At 39.9% G+C, this 16,012-nt stretch overlaps 1 protein-coding gene across 6 annotated transcripts in view; it reads right to left on the bottom strand.

The window, feature by feature from the left end:
- Window positions 1-16,012, bottom strand: part of LOC117354345 (sodium channel protein type 5 subunit alpha-like) — an 839,094-nt gene that overhangs the window by 274,124 nt on the left and 548,958 nt on the right. For all 6 annotated transcript variants that reach the window (XM_033931713.1, XM_033931710.1, XM_033931711.1 and 3 more), the window contains one exon: window positions 13,058-13,504. In XM_033931713.1, coding sequence (XP_033787604.1) covers window positions 13,058-13,504 — 447 coding nt within the window. The remainder of the gene's footprint in view (window positions 1-13,057; window positions 13,505-16,012) is intronic.

Here is a 16,012-nt window from a genome sequence, read left to right on the forward strand (position 1 = left end):
TGGCAGCTCAGCTGATCGGAGATTCCTCTGCCGTGATCAGCTGATGGCAGGCTGTGGACTATTGTTGGGATTCCCAAACAAAGATAAGCACCAGAAATGTAGGCCAGGGTTTTCCGGGCCTACATTTCTGGTGCCTGTCTTTGCACGAATCGCACCTAAGTAGGCGCTTGAGGCGCAGTTCTCTAACTGGCATAGTTGCGCACTTGACAAGCAGATAGGCAGCCGCTTTTAAAGCGGCTGCCAACATGGGCGTCAGAGAATCCGTGGGTGAATCCCTTGAAGGGCCTAACCACATACCACTGAATCACATAACTAAATCACAGAGACTTTGCAGTAAGCCTCAGAGAGTGCTCACATCAACAGAGCTAATCTGAAGACAAGAGTGGGATTCTTATTTTACTAGGGACATTTTATGAAAAATATATCAGGGCTGCTTGTGCTATTCTATTCCTCTGAATTATCCCCAAGGACAGTTACTGTAGGCAGTTTTCTTCATTACTGTGAGCCCTTGGTGGAAAAAAAAAAAATAGGCAGAGCTCAGGGCTTCCCCATAATTGATGTCTGACAAGAATATTAATTAAAATGGTGATTCAATTCATTTATTCCCTCTACCTTCCTTCTAGGAGCCAACAATGAATTCTACTCCCATAAACAAGTCATTCAACTATCTGACAATCAGCCAAATTAAGATAAATTATATGCAGGAGGTTTGCAAAACAGATCATTAAAGACCAAAGAAAGATCACTAAATTCAACTCAATTATCCTTACATTAAGGATGAGGACATTTTATCCTACTATACGTCTTCAAAACTTTCCACGCGTGTATGGATGCATTTAGCCAAATGATTCAATTAATTTGAATGCCAACATTAAAGTCTTAAGCTAAAGGTGGATTTTGTGCAAATCTGTTCACAAATATAAATGTCTCTCCTTGTAATCGATAGACCAAAATAGTTTTTTGATTAGTCCCTTTCCCAAAATCGCTTTGCATTTCAATGTTTGATGTCTGTGTACTGCTTTGGATGACCCTTGAAGATCAGGAAGGCAGTCTCTAAGTATTTTAAATAAATAGGCTCTGTTACTGTTTAACTTAGGAATCAGACCTAATTACCACATTAAACCTCAAATTCTATACATAGTGCTCAAAACTGAACACACAAGTTTAGACACTTGCCCAATTTGGGTGGGCAATTTGAGCCAATTAGTGCTAATAATTGGGCTATAACCAGTGGCATAGTAAGGGGGGGCGGGGGAGGCCGTATGCCCCAGGTGCCATCTTGGTGGGGGCACTGTCACCTGCCTTCCTCTCCACCCCCCTCCTCCCGCTCCTTCTTAGTCCTCCCCCACCGCACGCGTGCTTTCACTTCCCCCCCGCTACAGTAAGGGAGATGTTCATTTTGAGGGAGGCCTAATATCAAAGTGGGAGGTCCTGCCCCTCTCTCATGGTTATGCCACCAATTTTGTTTAGTACAAAATGAAGTACTTGCTGAGTTTGTTTTGGGGTTTCCAGTTCAGTTTTGGTATTCATATTTCTATTTTCAATTTGTGATCCATTGTTCTGTATTTGGAGAAGGTCTGTGTGTTGTGTGTGAAGAAGTCATTTAAAATAGTTTTATACGTATATGGTAGTAATAATGGTAGATGGGGAAATCGGGAGAGAGAGACCCCTCCTTAATTTCTGCCCTGGGCCCCAGCTACACAACTCGCCCTGGTATGAGCCCTACCTATGTCTTGCCCATGCCTCACCTATGTGTATGCTTCCCTTGCAAATACCCATCATATAAGGATGAATTTATGTCTTTTTAGTTCTATTTAATGTATTTTTATCTGTATTACATGCATCAACTTGGCTGGTTAGGTTAGTTTTTTAATTGCATTCTTTTTTAAACTGTTAATTAGTTTAGATTCAGCTGATATTTTATTTGTATTACATGCATTTCTTTTGCCTGTTAAGCTGGTATTTTATCAGCTTTCTCTTTATTTTTTTTAATGTATTTTATCCGCATTATATTGTAAATGCATTCCACTCATTATTGTTAAGTTTCTCTTATTCCAATCTGTTGTATTTCATCTGTATTTTTATGCATTTGCCCAGTTTGTTGTGAACCGCCTAGAACTTTTTTTTGGTATGGCAGTATATAAGAATAAATTATTATTATATGCACATTTGCGCATATGCAACCAAACGTGTGTGTCTGCCTTATAGAATTGTTCCTCATGTGGTATATTTAGTATTACTTGTACACGATGCAGGCAAATTTTATTATGACAAATAAATCTTAATTAAAAACCTTTTACCAGACAAGGGACCCAACACGGTCCGTGTCTGGTAAAAGGTTTCTAATTAAGATTTATTTGTCATAATAAAATTTGCCTGCATCGTGTACAAGCCTGCAGTTTTGGTTTGTTTGCTCTGGTCTGTTTTTTACTGCAGACGAAGTTGGACTTTTGGTTCTTTTTGTTTTGTTGCTTTATATTTAGTATTACTAACAATCACCTAAATTCTATATACAGTGCCCACAATTGAGTGCCAATTTAAGATGTCCCCAACTAAGTTGGCTAAGAGCCAATAATTGTGTGCTAATTGGCAGTACTGGGCACCAATTTGAATTTGTGCGCACATCATGCTACGTGCTATTATTTTATAAAATGTGTGCCCAAAAACCAATATCCCAAAAGGGGGCATGGAGGTTCATGGATTGGTCAGAGGCATTCCTAAAATTTACACGCAGTGTTATAGAATATGGGGATGTGCGCTCAAATTGCATGCCAGAATTTACACCTGGTTTTTTTTTTACCCTGCATAAGTCTTGGCACTCAAAGTTGAATGCCAAAATAGGATTAAGTGCTGATTTTGGGGGGGGCACCGGGTTTGAGTGCCCTTTACTGAATCTAGCCCAATATGTACAGAGGTGCTGAGTATATGGAAAAATTATGTCTTACCTGATCATTTTCTTTCCTTTAGTCACAGTGGATGAATCTAGAGACGTGAGTTATATCTATCTACACACCAGCAGCTGGATATAAAGAATAGATCTGTCATACAAGACAGCAGGCTGCTTGTTTTCTCAGTATGTCTCGTAACAAAGCAGAGAAAATAAGCCGCCATGCACACTTCACAGCAGCAGATCCAGTCATCGAACACTTTGAACAATGTGAGCCCTAACTTACAAAACAAAACTGCAAGAAGATCTCCAGATAGAGACAGAAACATGGGGGAGGGACTCTGAGCAACCAAGGAGCATGCTGTCTTGTATGAGAGTTCTGTTCTCTATCTCCACCTGCTGGTAGATGGGCATAACCCACTTGTCTGTGGATTCATCTGCTGCTGATAACAAGGCACCAGTATTTAAATTAAGCCATTTGTCACTGTCATTCAAAATAAGCCTCAAGGTATTTTAACAAAAAGCAAAAACTTCACTTATAAATTTTAACAACAAATTAAGTCAAGCTCATAAGTTACCTCTGCATAGTAACATTCATATCATAAGAAATGTTTAACTGTACAATGTTTATTCTATTGATAAAGTGCACCACACTTTAGCTGACAGGAATAAATGCTTCTCCTGAAGTCAATTCGCAGATGTATAATGATGTCAAGCAGTTCACAGCACTCCAAAAGAGTTTGCAGCACTCTAACCAGGTAACAAGCTTTGCCACAGCTTCCCCGGGGAGGCTTATAGAAAGGATAAATACGTGCACAATTCTTAATCCAGTTTTGCCATGGAGAGACCTTTGATAACACTACACAGAGAGCTTCAACAGCCGTGTAGTACATCGGTTCTCTGGTGAACCCGTGGTGTTATTGAAGCTCTCTCCATGCACGCATATTATCAACGGGCATGGCTGATTTCACAGCTATCACATCTGCATATTTTTGCATATTTAACTCTCCTTTATTTTAGATGTACAAAGTAGAGTAGCTGACAAGCTTTGGCAGGTATGAAATAACACACCTGCTGTTAGCAATATAAGAAAAATGCATAGGCTTAAAAATGAACTTTAACACAGTTCAGGATTTGATATTTTGGGACTGTTGGTTTAAGTATCAATATCTGAGCCCCAGTAAAGCTAACTAAGAGTGAATCAACTTTTTCCATTATTTATATTTTTTTAATATCCATATCTATATTTAGATTGCAACTTTAATCATTTTTTCCCTCATATTCTCTCCACATAAAATCTTTCTGGCATTTAGAAAGGGAACATACCTGATCGGCAAGTATTTACAAAAGCATATTTTCAGGCCTGATCATTTTCTTTTTTCCATTAGTCCTTCACACTATAACAGACCAGTAGGATAGTTATGTCTATCAACCAGAAGGTGGAGATAGAATACAGAAGAAGAGAGGTATGATATAGGTCCTACTATCAATAGTCAAAGGACATTAGACACGTCGTTCTACCATCAATCTCTGAATAATAGCCTAAATAGATGCCAATGTCTGGTAAACTATACAATGAATATGCACATAAGTGCAATGAACAAACTAGCCTTAAACTCCAACAGGATATCACTCCAATAAAGAGCAACAGCTCAACATAGAGTGCTTTCTCTTATCATTGGCCGTAAGGTAAAAAAAACCTCCCAATACTTAAACGTTGAGAGAAAAACCTTTCTAGCCCCAAAACCGCATGCTAAATCGCTTATCAAAAATAGTATACCAGGCATAAAGCATTAAATAGAAGAAGATTGTAATGTAAATCACAATTACTTAGCTGAAGAGCAGTTCTTGAAGCATGATGTAGCTGAAGTGTCTACCAATATAGTCTTCAGCTCAATTGATGATTGTAATCCAAAAAGGGGACAAGTCTCAAGTTTAGCCATCCCCACAGCTCCTCAGTATTAGCGTAGACAAACAGAGTGAAATTCAGAATCAAGAGTCTAACAACCACTCCAAGAAATTTCTCTTTTTTATGTGAAGGCAGACCGGCCCCCAAAGTGCCAAGCAGCAAGACCGAGGGAGGGCTCTAGAATAGTGTGAAGGACAAAAGGAAAGAAAATCATCAGGTAAGACCTAATTTCTCACACTATTCCAGATCAATGGGATGTTCCAAGCAGACCCTGTTGAGGAAGGGTAACTGGAGTTGCCACCCGTAAAACCACAGCCCCCAAATCTGGCATCTAAGCATGCCGCTATATCTACCTGTTAATGCCTACAAAGGAATGGAGAGAAGACCAAACTGCCGCCTTACAGATATCCACCAGTGGCAATGTGGACTTCCCCCAGAACAAGGCAATGCACCTTGTTGAATGAGCCTGCAGGAGGCCCGGCAGCAGCTTTCCCGATAGCAAATGTGCTGAGGCATCCACCTCCTTCAGAACATCTCACTATCATGGGCTTAGATGCTACTAAACCATGTCTGTGCCCACCCAATAGCACAAACAACCGATCTGACCACTGAAATTAATTGGTAACTTCCAAATAGCTAAGGAGCAGCTGACACACATCCAGTTGTAGGCTCTCTAACTGGTCCCTGGAACCTTGCCTCTGAAAGGAGGGGAGCTCTACCACCTGATTAAGGTGGAACACCAAAACCACTTTGGGAAGAGATACTCCCATTTCAGTAAACTGCAAAAAGGGGTCCTGACAAGACAATGCCTGAAGCTCCAAAACTGGACGAGCCACAGTAACTGCCACCAGGAAGACAGTATTCAGTGTCAGATTCTTGAATAATGCCTTTCTCAGAATCTCGAAGGGAGGATTCTGCAAATGTCGCAGAACCAAATTGAGATTCAATTCTAAACAAATCTGACGGAGAGGGGGGCCAAAGTCAGCTCATCCCTTTCAAGAACCGAACTTCATCCAAGTGAGAAGCCATAAGAATTGCCATACTGGGACAGACCGAAGGTCCATTAAGCCCAGTATCCTGTTTACAACAGTGGCCAACCCAGGTCCCAAGTACTTAGCTATATTAAAGTTAGTTTTGGGTCTATAGTCTATAGGGAAGTTAAGTTAAACTTGGGCTTTGTTACATAGCTGTCCAGACCAGGCCTGAACTGTATTTTTTTAAAGAGAATTAAGCTGTAAGCATTATTGATCCAAGCTGGTATACTGAAAAACATCTCAATATGAAGTTGGATTGTTTATTCTTGGTGAGATCATGGGACAGAAGAATCGTGGTAGAAGGCCATTTAAGTCATGATGATCTGGGAGAATTATGCACACCCATGAAAGTGGCCAGAGGATAGGTCTGCTGAGACTCACCTTTAATGGGCCTATCAGAGAATGGGTTGTGTATGCTTAAGCTGACCTGGCCTTTGCATCGTCATAAGACCAATTCCCATAACTTAATCCCCAAAAAGCTGGACCAATCATGAATTGCTAAGCTCTACTACTTCTATGTTAGCCTGTCAGCAGCCAATGACAGGACTTTCTATTAATGGCTATAGAGACAAATCCTATATAACAATGGATTTTCTGGACATTAAGGAGAGGAGAAGAAGAAGGAGAAGGAGAATGAGACTCTGGAAAGATGTGCCATGGAGAAGAAATGCCTTGCTGGAAAGGGGGGGGGCAAGGGAAAGGGAGAGGGGGGAATGACAATCTCTACCTGGGCAGAGGTGAGAAATGTTGCTACAGTGAAATTCTCTTTCAAATCATACTCTTTATGTTTAAATCTTTATTGATTTTCAAACTTTGATAGTGCAATACAATTGGTAAATCATAAATACTGCATAAAACGCACTAATAACTATACAATTATTACATTAAACAATCATTTACTCCCATCATCATCTTAATTATTAATACAATAATACATATGATGTGATTTCAATATTATAATTAAATAATTTAACTCCTCAACTTACATTTCCCATCCCTACCCATCCTGGATGTGTAAAGAAATCTAATGAAAAGGGAAGAAACATGACCCATACTGTAATGCAACAAAAGTTGTCAATGGACTCCATAAATCATTAAAGGACTTACTAGTCCCCAAACGTTCCGCCATCATCCTTTCGTACTTATGCGTAGTACACACAGTTACCCACCAAAAAGTATAATTAATCCTGTCATGGTTCTTCCAATTATGTGTGATCAGTTGAACACCTATTCCTGTCATGATCAGGAAAAGGCGACTTTTATACTTGTCTAAAGTAGGCTTAACATGAAGTAACGTTCCACAAATTACAGCCTCATAGGATAAGGGGATAGATGACCCGAGAAAGAGATTTATTTGTCCCGAAATTGACTTCCAGAAATTAAATATCAGTGCACAAAAATATAACAGATGATCCAAAGTCCCTATATTAATATGACAATGCCAGCATCTATTAGATTTAGAATTATCTATTTTTTGTAATCGAACTGGGGTCCAAAAAATCCTATGTAATAAAAATAACCATGTTTGTCTCATAGATGCTGACGCTGTACATTTCAACCTCCAAATCCAAATTTGTGGCCAACGAGACACAGAAATATACTGTTTTATCTTGATGCTCCAAATATCTCTAAGACTACTTTTTGGTTTATTATTTAAAAATTCAGAAATCAATTTGTACCACTGGGCGGCCTGATGCCTTATTAGATGTGTCTGGAATTGGAGGCACAATTGGTGCCAAAATGGGACCCAACTACTCTGCAAGCCCTCTTAAAAGATAAATATAAGTACAATGAGCTTTCCTCTCAAATGGCTAGGAAAGAGCTGTTCTCTCAGCAAGCTCTGTATTATGGAAACTCAAATAAAGTGGGAATAATATTAGCTAATTATCTTAAAGCTAAAAAAAGGAAAGTAAAAATAGTGGCTATCACAGATGAGGATAGGGAGACTCAATCTAAAACTGGAATTATCTTAAAACAATTTTTGAAGTATTATAAAGCTTTGTATTCTTCCGTGCCTTATTCAAATAAAGAACTAGAGGGGTTAGAATTTTTAAAATTGATTAAGGGACCAAAAATTCCTGAGTATATAAAAGGAAGTCTTGAGGAGTCTATATCGTTGAAAGAATTAAAAACAGCGTTGAAGTCCCTTAGAGTTGGATCCACTCCAGGTGGTGATGGTTTCACTGTAGAGTTTTATAAAGCATTTCAAAATACCCTATTACCTCATCTATTAAATTTATATCAGGTTCAACTAAGGCAGAATCTTTTACTATTGATTGGTCGAAGCCAAATAAAGATCCTATGTTGGTTTCAAATTACAGGCCTATTTCTTTGATAAATGTAGATGGTAAATCATACTCTTTATAGCGCAGTACTAGTCTGACAGCAATTAGCAAAGTTCAAGTCCATTCACTAAACAGGGGGTAGGTTAGAGTACATACATAGAATTGAATGTGCGGAAACATTAAACATAACATTTTACTGAGACACAGAGATTGTAAGTTTCTATATATATTTATTTAATCTGATCTTAATTAAGATTGTTGATCTGTATTACTATTAATTTGAGCTAAATAAAGCCAATTTTAAATCCCAAGCATCTCTCATATATACATATAAAGCATAACACTGAGAAGGTATAAACAGATCCCGTTACAGCTAGATCCCAAGTAGTAAAACAGATTTTATGCTCTTATTCTAGAAATAAGCAGTGGATTTCTCCAAACCATCTCAATAATGGCCTATGGACTTTTCTTTTAGCAAATTATCCAAGCCTTTTTTAAACCCCGCTAAGCTAACTGATTTCACCACTTTCTCTAGCAATGAATTCCAGAGTTTAATTACACATTATGTGAAGAAATATTTTACCTGGTTTGTTTTAAATCTACTACTTAGTAGCTTCATTGCATATCCCCCTAGTCCTAGTATTTTTGGAGAGTGAAGAAGCGATTCACATCTACCCTTTCCACACCAAGCATTTTAAATACCTCAATCGGATCACCCCTGATCCTGAACAACACTCCCCAAGCTATTTTGACTCAAAACTGGTCTTATTGATTTCAATTTTCTCATTCTGAAGAAATACTTCTTAGCCAAGGAAATAATCTGGTCTTTAAAAGCAAGTCCTGAGTCAATAACAACCCCAAGAACTTTAACAGTTCTTTCAATCTGAAGTATTTCTCCAGAAATTAATACATGGCCCACAAGATAGCTGGCAGGCAGCCTGGAGACAGTGGAAACATTTTCCACATACGAGACTTAACATTTCAGCAGCAGAAATAATATTACAATAAAGAAAATTAGTGAATTGCAGATTAATATGCTTCTGCTACTGCTATTAATTATTTAAAGAGCGCTACCAGATGTATGCAGCACTGTACAGGGTTACAAAGGAGACAGTCCCTGCTTGAATGAGCTTACAATCTACACCAGTGTTTCTCAACCTAAACTAAACTAAACTAAACTAAGCCTTAAGTTTATATACCGCATCATCTCCACGGAAGCGGAGCTCGACACGGTTTACAAAGCTTAAAAATACAAGAAGAGAGGGGAGAGAGAGTTTACAAGGGCATATGAAAAGAGGGGAAGTAAGAAGGAGATGTTATATATTAGAGAAAAGCCAGGTTTTCAGTTGTTTCCGGAACAGTTGGAGGGAGCCCAGGTTCCGCAGCGGGATAGTGAGATCGTTCCAAAGGCCCGTGATTTTGGAGAGGAGGGATCTTCCCAGTTTGCCTGCGTGGGGGATGCCACGTAGAGAGGGGAAGGATAGTTTATGTCTGTGGGCGGATCTGGTTGTAGCAGGCGTTTGGGCGAGGAAGGATAGGGGGGATTAGTGGCGGAAGGATGCCATGAATTATCTTGAAAGCTAGACAGGAGCATTTGAAGTGAATTCTGGAAAGTACAGGGAGCCAGTGAAGATTGGTAAGTAAGGGGGAGACGTGATCAAATTTGCGTTTAGCAAAAATCAATTTGGCCGCAGTATTCTGGATGAGCTGGAGTCTGTGAAGACTTTTTTTTGTTAGGCACAGGTAAATGGCATTACAGTAATCGAGTTTGGATAAGATGATGGTACATGTACCCTAGGGGGTACACGGACTGCCTGTTGGAGGTACGCAGGCTGACCTCTGATTCCTCCCTGCTACCAGCCGCCACCGCCTCAATTTAATTATCCCTGACACCGCCATTTAATTATCCTCCGCCGCTGCTGCAACTCCAGGAAGGGAAGGGCCAGGCGCGTGCAGTGATTGCATGCAGCTGGCCCAAAAGCCTTCCCCCCGATGTCAATTCTGACATCAAAGAAAAGGTCTGGGCCAGCCAATCGCTGCTTGGACTGCTATGGACTGTGGAAAAACTGCAGGAAGATTTTAGGAAATTGGAAGACTGGGCATCCAAATTGCAGATGGCAGTTAATGTGGACAAATGTTCTTAAATGCAAAGTGATGCACACTGGGAAGAATAATCCAAATCATAATTATCGGATGCAAGGGACACCTTGGTGGTCAGCACTCAAGAATAAGATCCGGGTGTCATTGTAAACAATACACTGAAGCCTTCTGCCCAATGTGCGGTGGAGGCCAAGAAGGCAAACAGGATACTAGGAATTATTAGAAAAGGGATGGTTAACAAGACTAAGAATGTTATAATGCGTCTCTATCACTCAATGGTGAGACCTCACCTTGAGTATTGCATTCAATTCTGGTCTCTTTATCTCAAAAAAGATATAGTGGCACTAGAAAAAGTTTAAAGAAGAGCAACCAAGATGATAAAGGGAATGGAACTCCTCTCATATGAGGGAAGACTAAAAAGGCTAGGGCTCCTCAGCTTGGAAAAGAGACGGCTAAGTGGAGATATGATTGAAGTCTTCAAAATCCTGAGTGTTGTAGAACGGGTACAAAAGGATCGATTTTTTACTGCATCAAGATTTACAAAGACTAGAGGACACTCTATGAAGTTACAGAGTGATACTTTTAAAACCAATAGGAAGAAATATTTTTTCACTCAGAGAATAGTTAAGCTCTGGAACGCATTGCCAGAGAATGTGGTAAGAGCAGTTAATGCTCCTGGAGGAAAAGTCCATAGTCTGCTATTGAGACAGACATGGGACGGTAGCATGTAATGCTGCTACTTTTTGGATTTTTGCCAACTACTTGTGACTTGGATTGTCCTCCACAAAGACGGGATACTGGGCTTGATGGATCATTGGTCTGACCCAATAAGGCTATTCTTATGTTCTTAAGATAGTAAATAAAACTACCAGGAGAAATGGATAGGCTATCAGAATAAGGCAGGTTCCTGATTTTCAAGTTTATTATAAATTTGATTAATCGCTTATTCAAAATTCTAATTAGAAATTAGAAATTTCTGGGGGAAACAAAACAAATGAATAAAACTAGCCTGACAAAACATATTAAACTAAAGGAAAAAATGGGGGAAGAAATACAAGTTCTTGATAGTAAATAAGACAAGTAGGGGAAAAAAAACAATAGGAAGGGTGAGAGCGGTGGGCTTCAAATAAGTTGGGAAATAGGATTCAACTGAGGCTCCTAATCTAGCTTTCTAGCAGTCAAATGCATCTTTAAAAAGAAACCATTTTAACTTGCTCTTAAATCTGTCTAGATTGCGTTCTTCCCTTAAATGAATAGGAAGGGAATTCCGTGTTTGGGGGGCTGTGACAGAAAAGATGAATTGACGCCATGTGTTAATGTTTTTGAGAGAGGGAACAATTAATAAATGTTGGTCGTTTGACCTAAGTAATCTTGTTGAAGTGTGGGGAATCAATAATCTATGAATGAAAGCGGGAGTTTTATAAAGAAGAGATTTGAGAGTTAGCAGACTTAATTTATATGTTATGCGGTGAGCAACTGGAAGCCAATGCGCTTTCTTAAGGAGGGGTGTCACATGGTCAAATTTCTTAGCTTTCATTATGAGTTTAATTGAAGTTCTTTTTGGGCTATTCCCTTAAACAGAGCATTACAATAATCGATTTTTGAGATTACCAGTGAGTGAATTAATGCGTTGTATCATACTGGGTGAGACAGCAAGATTGACCGTGTAGAATAACAAACAAAAGAAAGAAGAAAATACCTCTTCACAAAGTAGTTCAGCAAGAAAACAGTAAAGGAAGACCAATCTAATTTCAACAAAAGGGACATGCTAAAAAATTATACATAACAAACTCTTTCAAAAGATAAAATGGATGAATTTTATTCCACTGGCTCAAATGTATTTCACAAACTCGAAATTGTTTCATTGACTTGACGCAGATCTTGTCAACAATCTCAATGACTTGCAGATCCTGTCAGCATAAAATCCAGTCAAATATAACGACAAACAAGCAGGTGCACGGACTGCAAAGTAAAGGCGGTATACCAGTATAAAGGCTGCACTATTAAAAGGCAGTGTAGAACAACAGATTCAAGTTTATCATGTGTCAAGTTTATTTAAAAATTTGATAAAATCGCCATTTTCAGAGTTTCAAAGCGATATACTATAAAATGGGGAAGACTAACAATTCATTTGGGAGACAATGACTTACTTCAGACAAAGGTAGACTGTAAAATGAAAGGAAATTGGGAAGAGCTACAATTAATTTAAGAACGAGAACGAAGAAGGAGTAAAACATAAGGGAATAGCTTTACAAAGAGAAGGCCTTGCGTGAATTGAAGCTCAAAGTCAAATTGAACTCGGAGGGGTTCTTATTCAAAGGCATCCCTAAAGAGCTGGCTTTTTAATTTCCCTTTGAATTTATCTTCTCTCACCTGGGTCGGTAATAGATTCCAAATTTGAGGGGCTGTGACTGAGAAGAGAGTGTTATGCCTAATATTTATGGTTCTCAAAGATGGTATAGTAAGAAGGTTTTATCCTCCGATCTTAGAGTACGAAAGGGATTATAAGGGATAATCACTCTGTCCAAAAATAATTTGACTCTGATGCCAGCTAAACAGGTAAAAATCCAAAGTATTATAGGAAAGGACAGTACGGAAGCGTGACATACTCTCTGTTTAGTTAACCTAAAGTGTTAAGATGCTCTTTCGCTTCACCTATGTAAAAAGCATCACCTTCTGTTAATATTTTTTGGATAGCTTATTAATGATAAGAATACTAACACACTTCACGGAGGAAGCTATTGATGAAATAAAAACCATTTTCACTTTGAAGAATACTTCATTAACTCAATGTGGAAGCAGTTTTTCCCCTGTGATAAATATATTAAATATGCAAACATACCTCTTTGGTAAATTCTACATCCGTGAATATGCTTTGCTCATCTTCCTCACGGTACTCCCCATCCGATTCTCCCACAGCAATAGGAACACAGACCGACAAATTGGGGTTGGTCATATAATCCTCAGTCTCACTAGATCGATATTTCCCCTCGTCCTTTGGCAGTCCACAATTGGTACCATTCCCTTCCTTGCATTCTGCTGCTTCTCTCTCAGTATCCACCATACTGGTGCGACTCACGCATTTGTTGGCTACACCAGTGCTCTGTGTAGGATGTCTTGTTACAGAGTTACGGCAGAAATCCATGATCTCGTTTTTCAAAAAACGCATGCCACGTTGAATTCGAGCAATGGCAATCTGAAGGTTGTTCATCTCTCCGTCTTCGTCTGGTGCAGACAGATTATCTGCACTAAAGGAGCTCAGCAGCAAGGCAAGGAAGAGGTTGAGCACCTGAAAACAATAGAAAATAATATAAAATGAACCTGTTTTCATCGTTTATGGCATTTGAAATATTCTTAAAAAATAAGTAGCTCTATGATGTCCCATTTTACACACAAAGGGCTCCTTTTACTAAGCTGCGATAGCGTTTTTAGCACGTGCAGAATTTCAGCGCGCTCTGAACCAATGCTAAGCGGCTAGAACTAATGCCTTCTCAATGCTGGCGTTAGCGTCTAGCAAGTGGGGCAATTCTGCGTGCGCTAAGCGCACGCTAGAACCACTATCGCAGCTTAGTAAAAGGCGTCCAATGTCTCAGACAGAAAAGATGATTCGAAGCTAGAGAGTAACAGAGCAGCATAGTAAATGACAGTGGGAAAAGACCTGCAAGTTTCAAGTTTAATTAATTTTAATATACCGACTATCGACGTGCACCTGGCCGGTTTACAGTGCTAAAAATGAAAGGTTAAAATAAATTTTTGTAGGGGGGGGGGAAATGTGAACATTAAATAGACAAATTACAAATACGAACATGAGCTTGAGGGGAAAGGGGGAGGGGAAAGTTAATAATTACAACATTAAAAACAAATTAATTAAAGGGAAGAGTGGGGGAGGATAAAACACCAGGAATGGGGATCGCTTCTTAAAAGCGGTTCAGGCTGCCCAACAGTTACATTCATTATCAAATCATTATTGAACCAACAACTTTATTCGCTAAGTTCCATGTAACAGTCTTCCCTTCCCCCACTTGACAACAGTATGAGCAGGGCTTCTTTGAGCCCTATGCAAGAGTTGGGGCTGCTACAAGAGCTTAAGGAGCACGTGTCAGAGGGAGAAGATACTTTGCCATCTCTGCAGCCACCAGAGGGATTCCCGTTTATGGTTCCCCCCCCCCCCAAAAAAAAAAAAAAATCCATAATGATTAGTCACAGGATGACATCCATTTCCCACATTATCTCACACATAGAACAGACCCCCACGTTTCTGTTGGGAACCATTTGCCTCCCTCCACTCCCTTCTACTCCAAACCTCAGAGCCACATAATTGATCACTCAAGTTACTATTCCTTCTGAAAGAAAAAAATAATATCCAAATCATGAAAACAAGGATGAACATTCGAAACCTTCAAATAAGTATAATTGATTTTATTTGAGTGTGTTTTTCTTTAGCATGAATGTTTTCATTAGGAGTTCCTGTTCTGATTTTATTTATACAGTATTTTATTTTTATGTAAACTGCAGAGAACTGTTGTAAGCTTCGGCGGGATATCAGATTTTAATAAACATAATTCTTTTAACAATCTTATTCGTATGTCCATTATATTGCAATACACAAGACAGCAATTCCTTCATCCTGTAGTCCTTTTATTAAGGTGTGCTAGCCGTATTAGCGCACACTAAACGCTAACATGTCTAATTATATAATTTTTTTAGATGTTAATAGGGACTCTTGCTTTTCGGTAATGACCCCTAGTTTGTGGAACTCTATCCCGCTATTTTTAAGGGTTGAAACATCATTCAAAAAATTCAAGTCACAATTAAAGGCTTTTTTTTTTTCCCCTTTTACAATAGTTTTTGAGTCAATCTCAATTTTACTTACCTTATATACTTGAATATAAACTGACCCAAATATAAACCGAGGTAACCTTTTTCCCCCCAAAAAAGGAGGAAAAAAGGTTGACTTGATTATAAACCAGGGGGGGGGGGTTAATATTCAAGTGCTGTGCCTTGTCCTGCCCTGCTAGGCTTTGTACTCTGTTCCCTCTCCCTTGCTGTTCTGCCAGGCTCTGCATCCAACCCCCTCACTCACTCACTTCCTCCCCTGCCCTGCCATTCTCTGCCCCCTCCCTCCCTACCAGGTTCTGTACCCTTCCCCCCTTCCCTCCCAAAGCCTTGCAGGCCTCCACTGGGCCTGCCGTGAGACTCATGGGGGGGGGACAGCAGGATCCTTCCTGCCTCATGTCTCAGCCCGATTCTAATTATTTTTACCTCCCTCCTGCCTCCCCCGTGTACCTTAAATATCTCTGGTGGTCCAGCGGTGGCCGGGATAGGAGGGATCCCTCCTGCCTCCTGTCCCAGTCCAATTCTAATTATTTTCATCTCTCTCCTGCCTCTCCCACGTACCTTAAGTATCCCTAGTGGTCCAGCGGTGAATCGTGGCAGGAGTGACCTTTGTTCGCTCCTGCCTGTGAAGAACTGCTAGATAATTAGCTGCCACAAGTTCTCGCGGGACCACGAGAACTCACAGCAGCCAATCAGCTAGTGGCTCTGCATGGGCAGGAGTGAAGGAAGGTCGCTCCTGCTGCAATTCACCGCTGGACCACCAGGGATACTTAAGGTACATGGTGGAGGCGGGAGGGAGATAAAATAATTAGAATCTGGCCAGGACAGAAGGCAGGAGGGATCCCTCTTGTCCCAGCCACTGCTGGACCCCCCAGGTCTCATGGCAGGCTGAGCAGAGGCCTCCAAACACGTGTGGGAGGGGGATGGCTCAGTGCTGAGCCAAATATAAATCGAGACCCCC

This window comes from Geotrypetes seraphini, chromosome 2, assembly GCF_902459505.1.
Source record: "Geotrypetes seraphini chromosome 2, aGeoSer1.1, whole genome shotgun sequence".
NCBI classification, from domain to species: domain Eukaryota; kingdom Metazoa; phylum Chordata; class Amphibia; order Gymnophiona; family Dermophiidae; genus Geotrypetes; species Geotrypetes seraphini.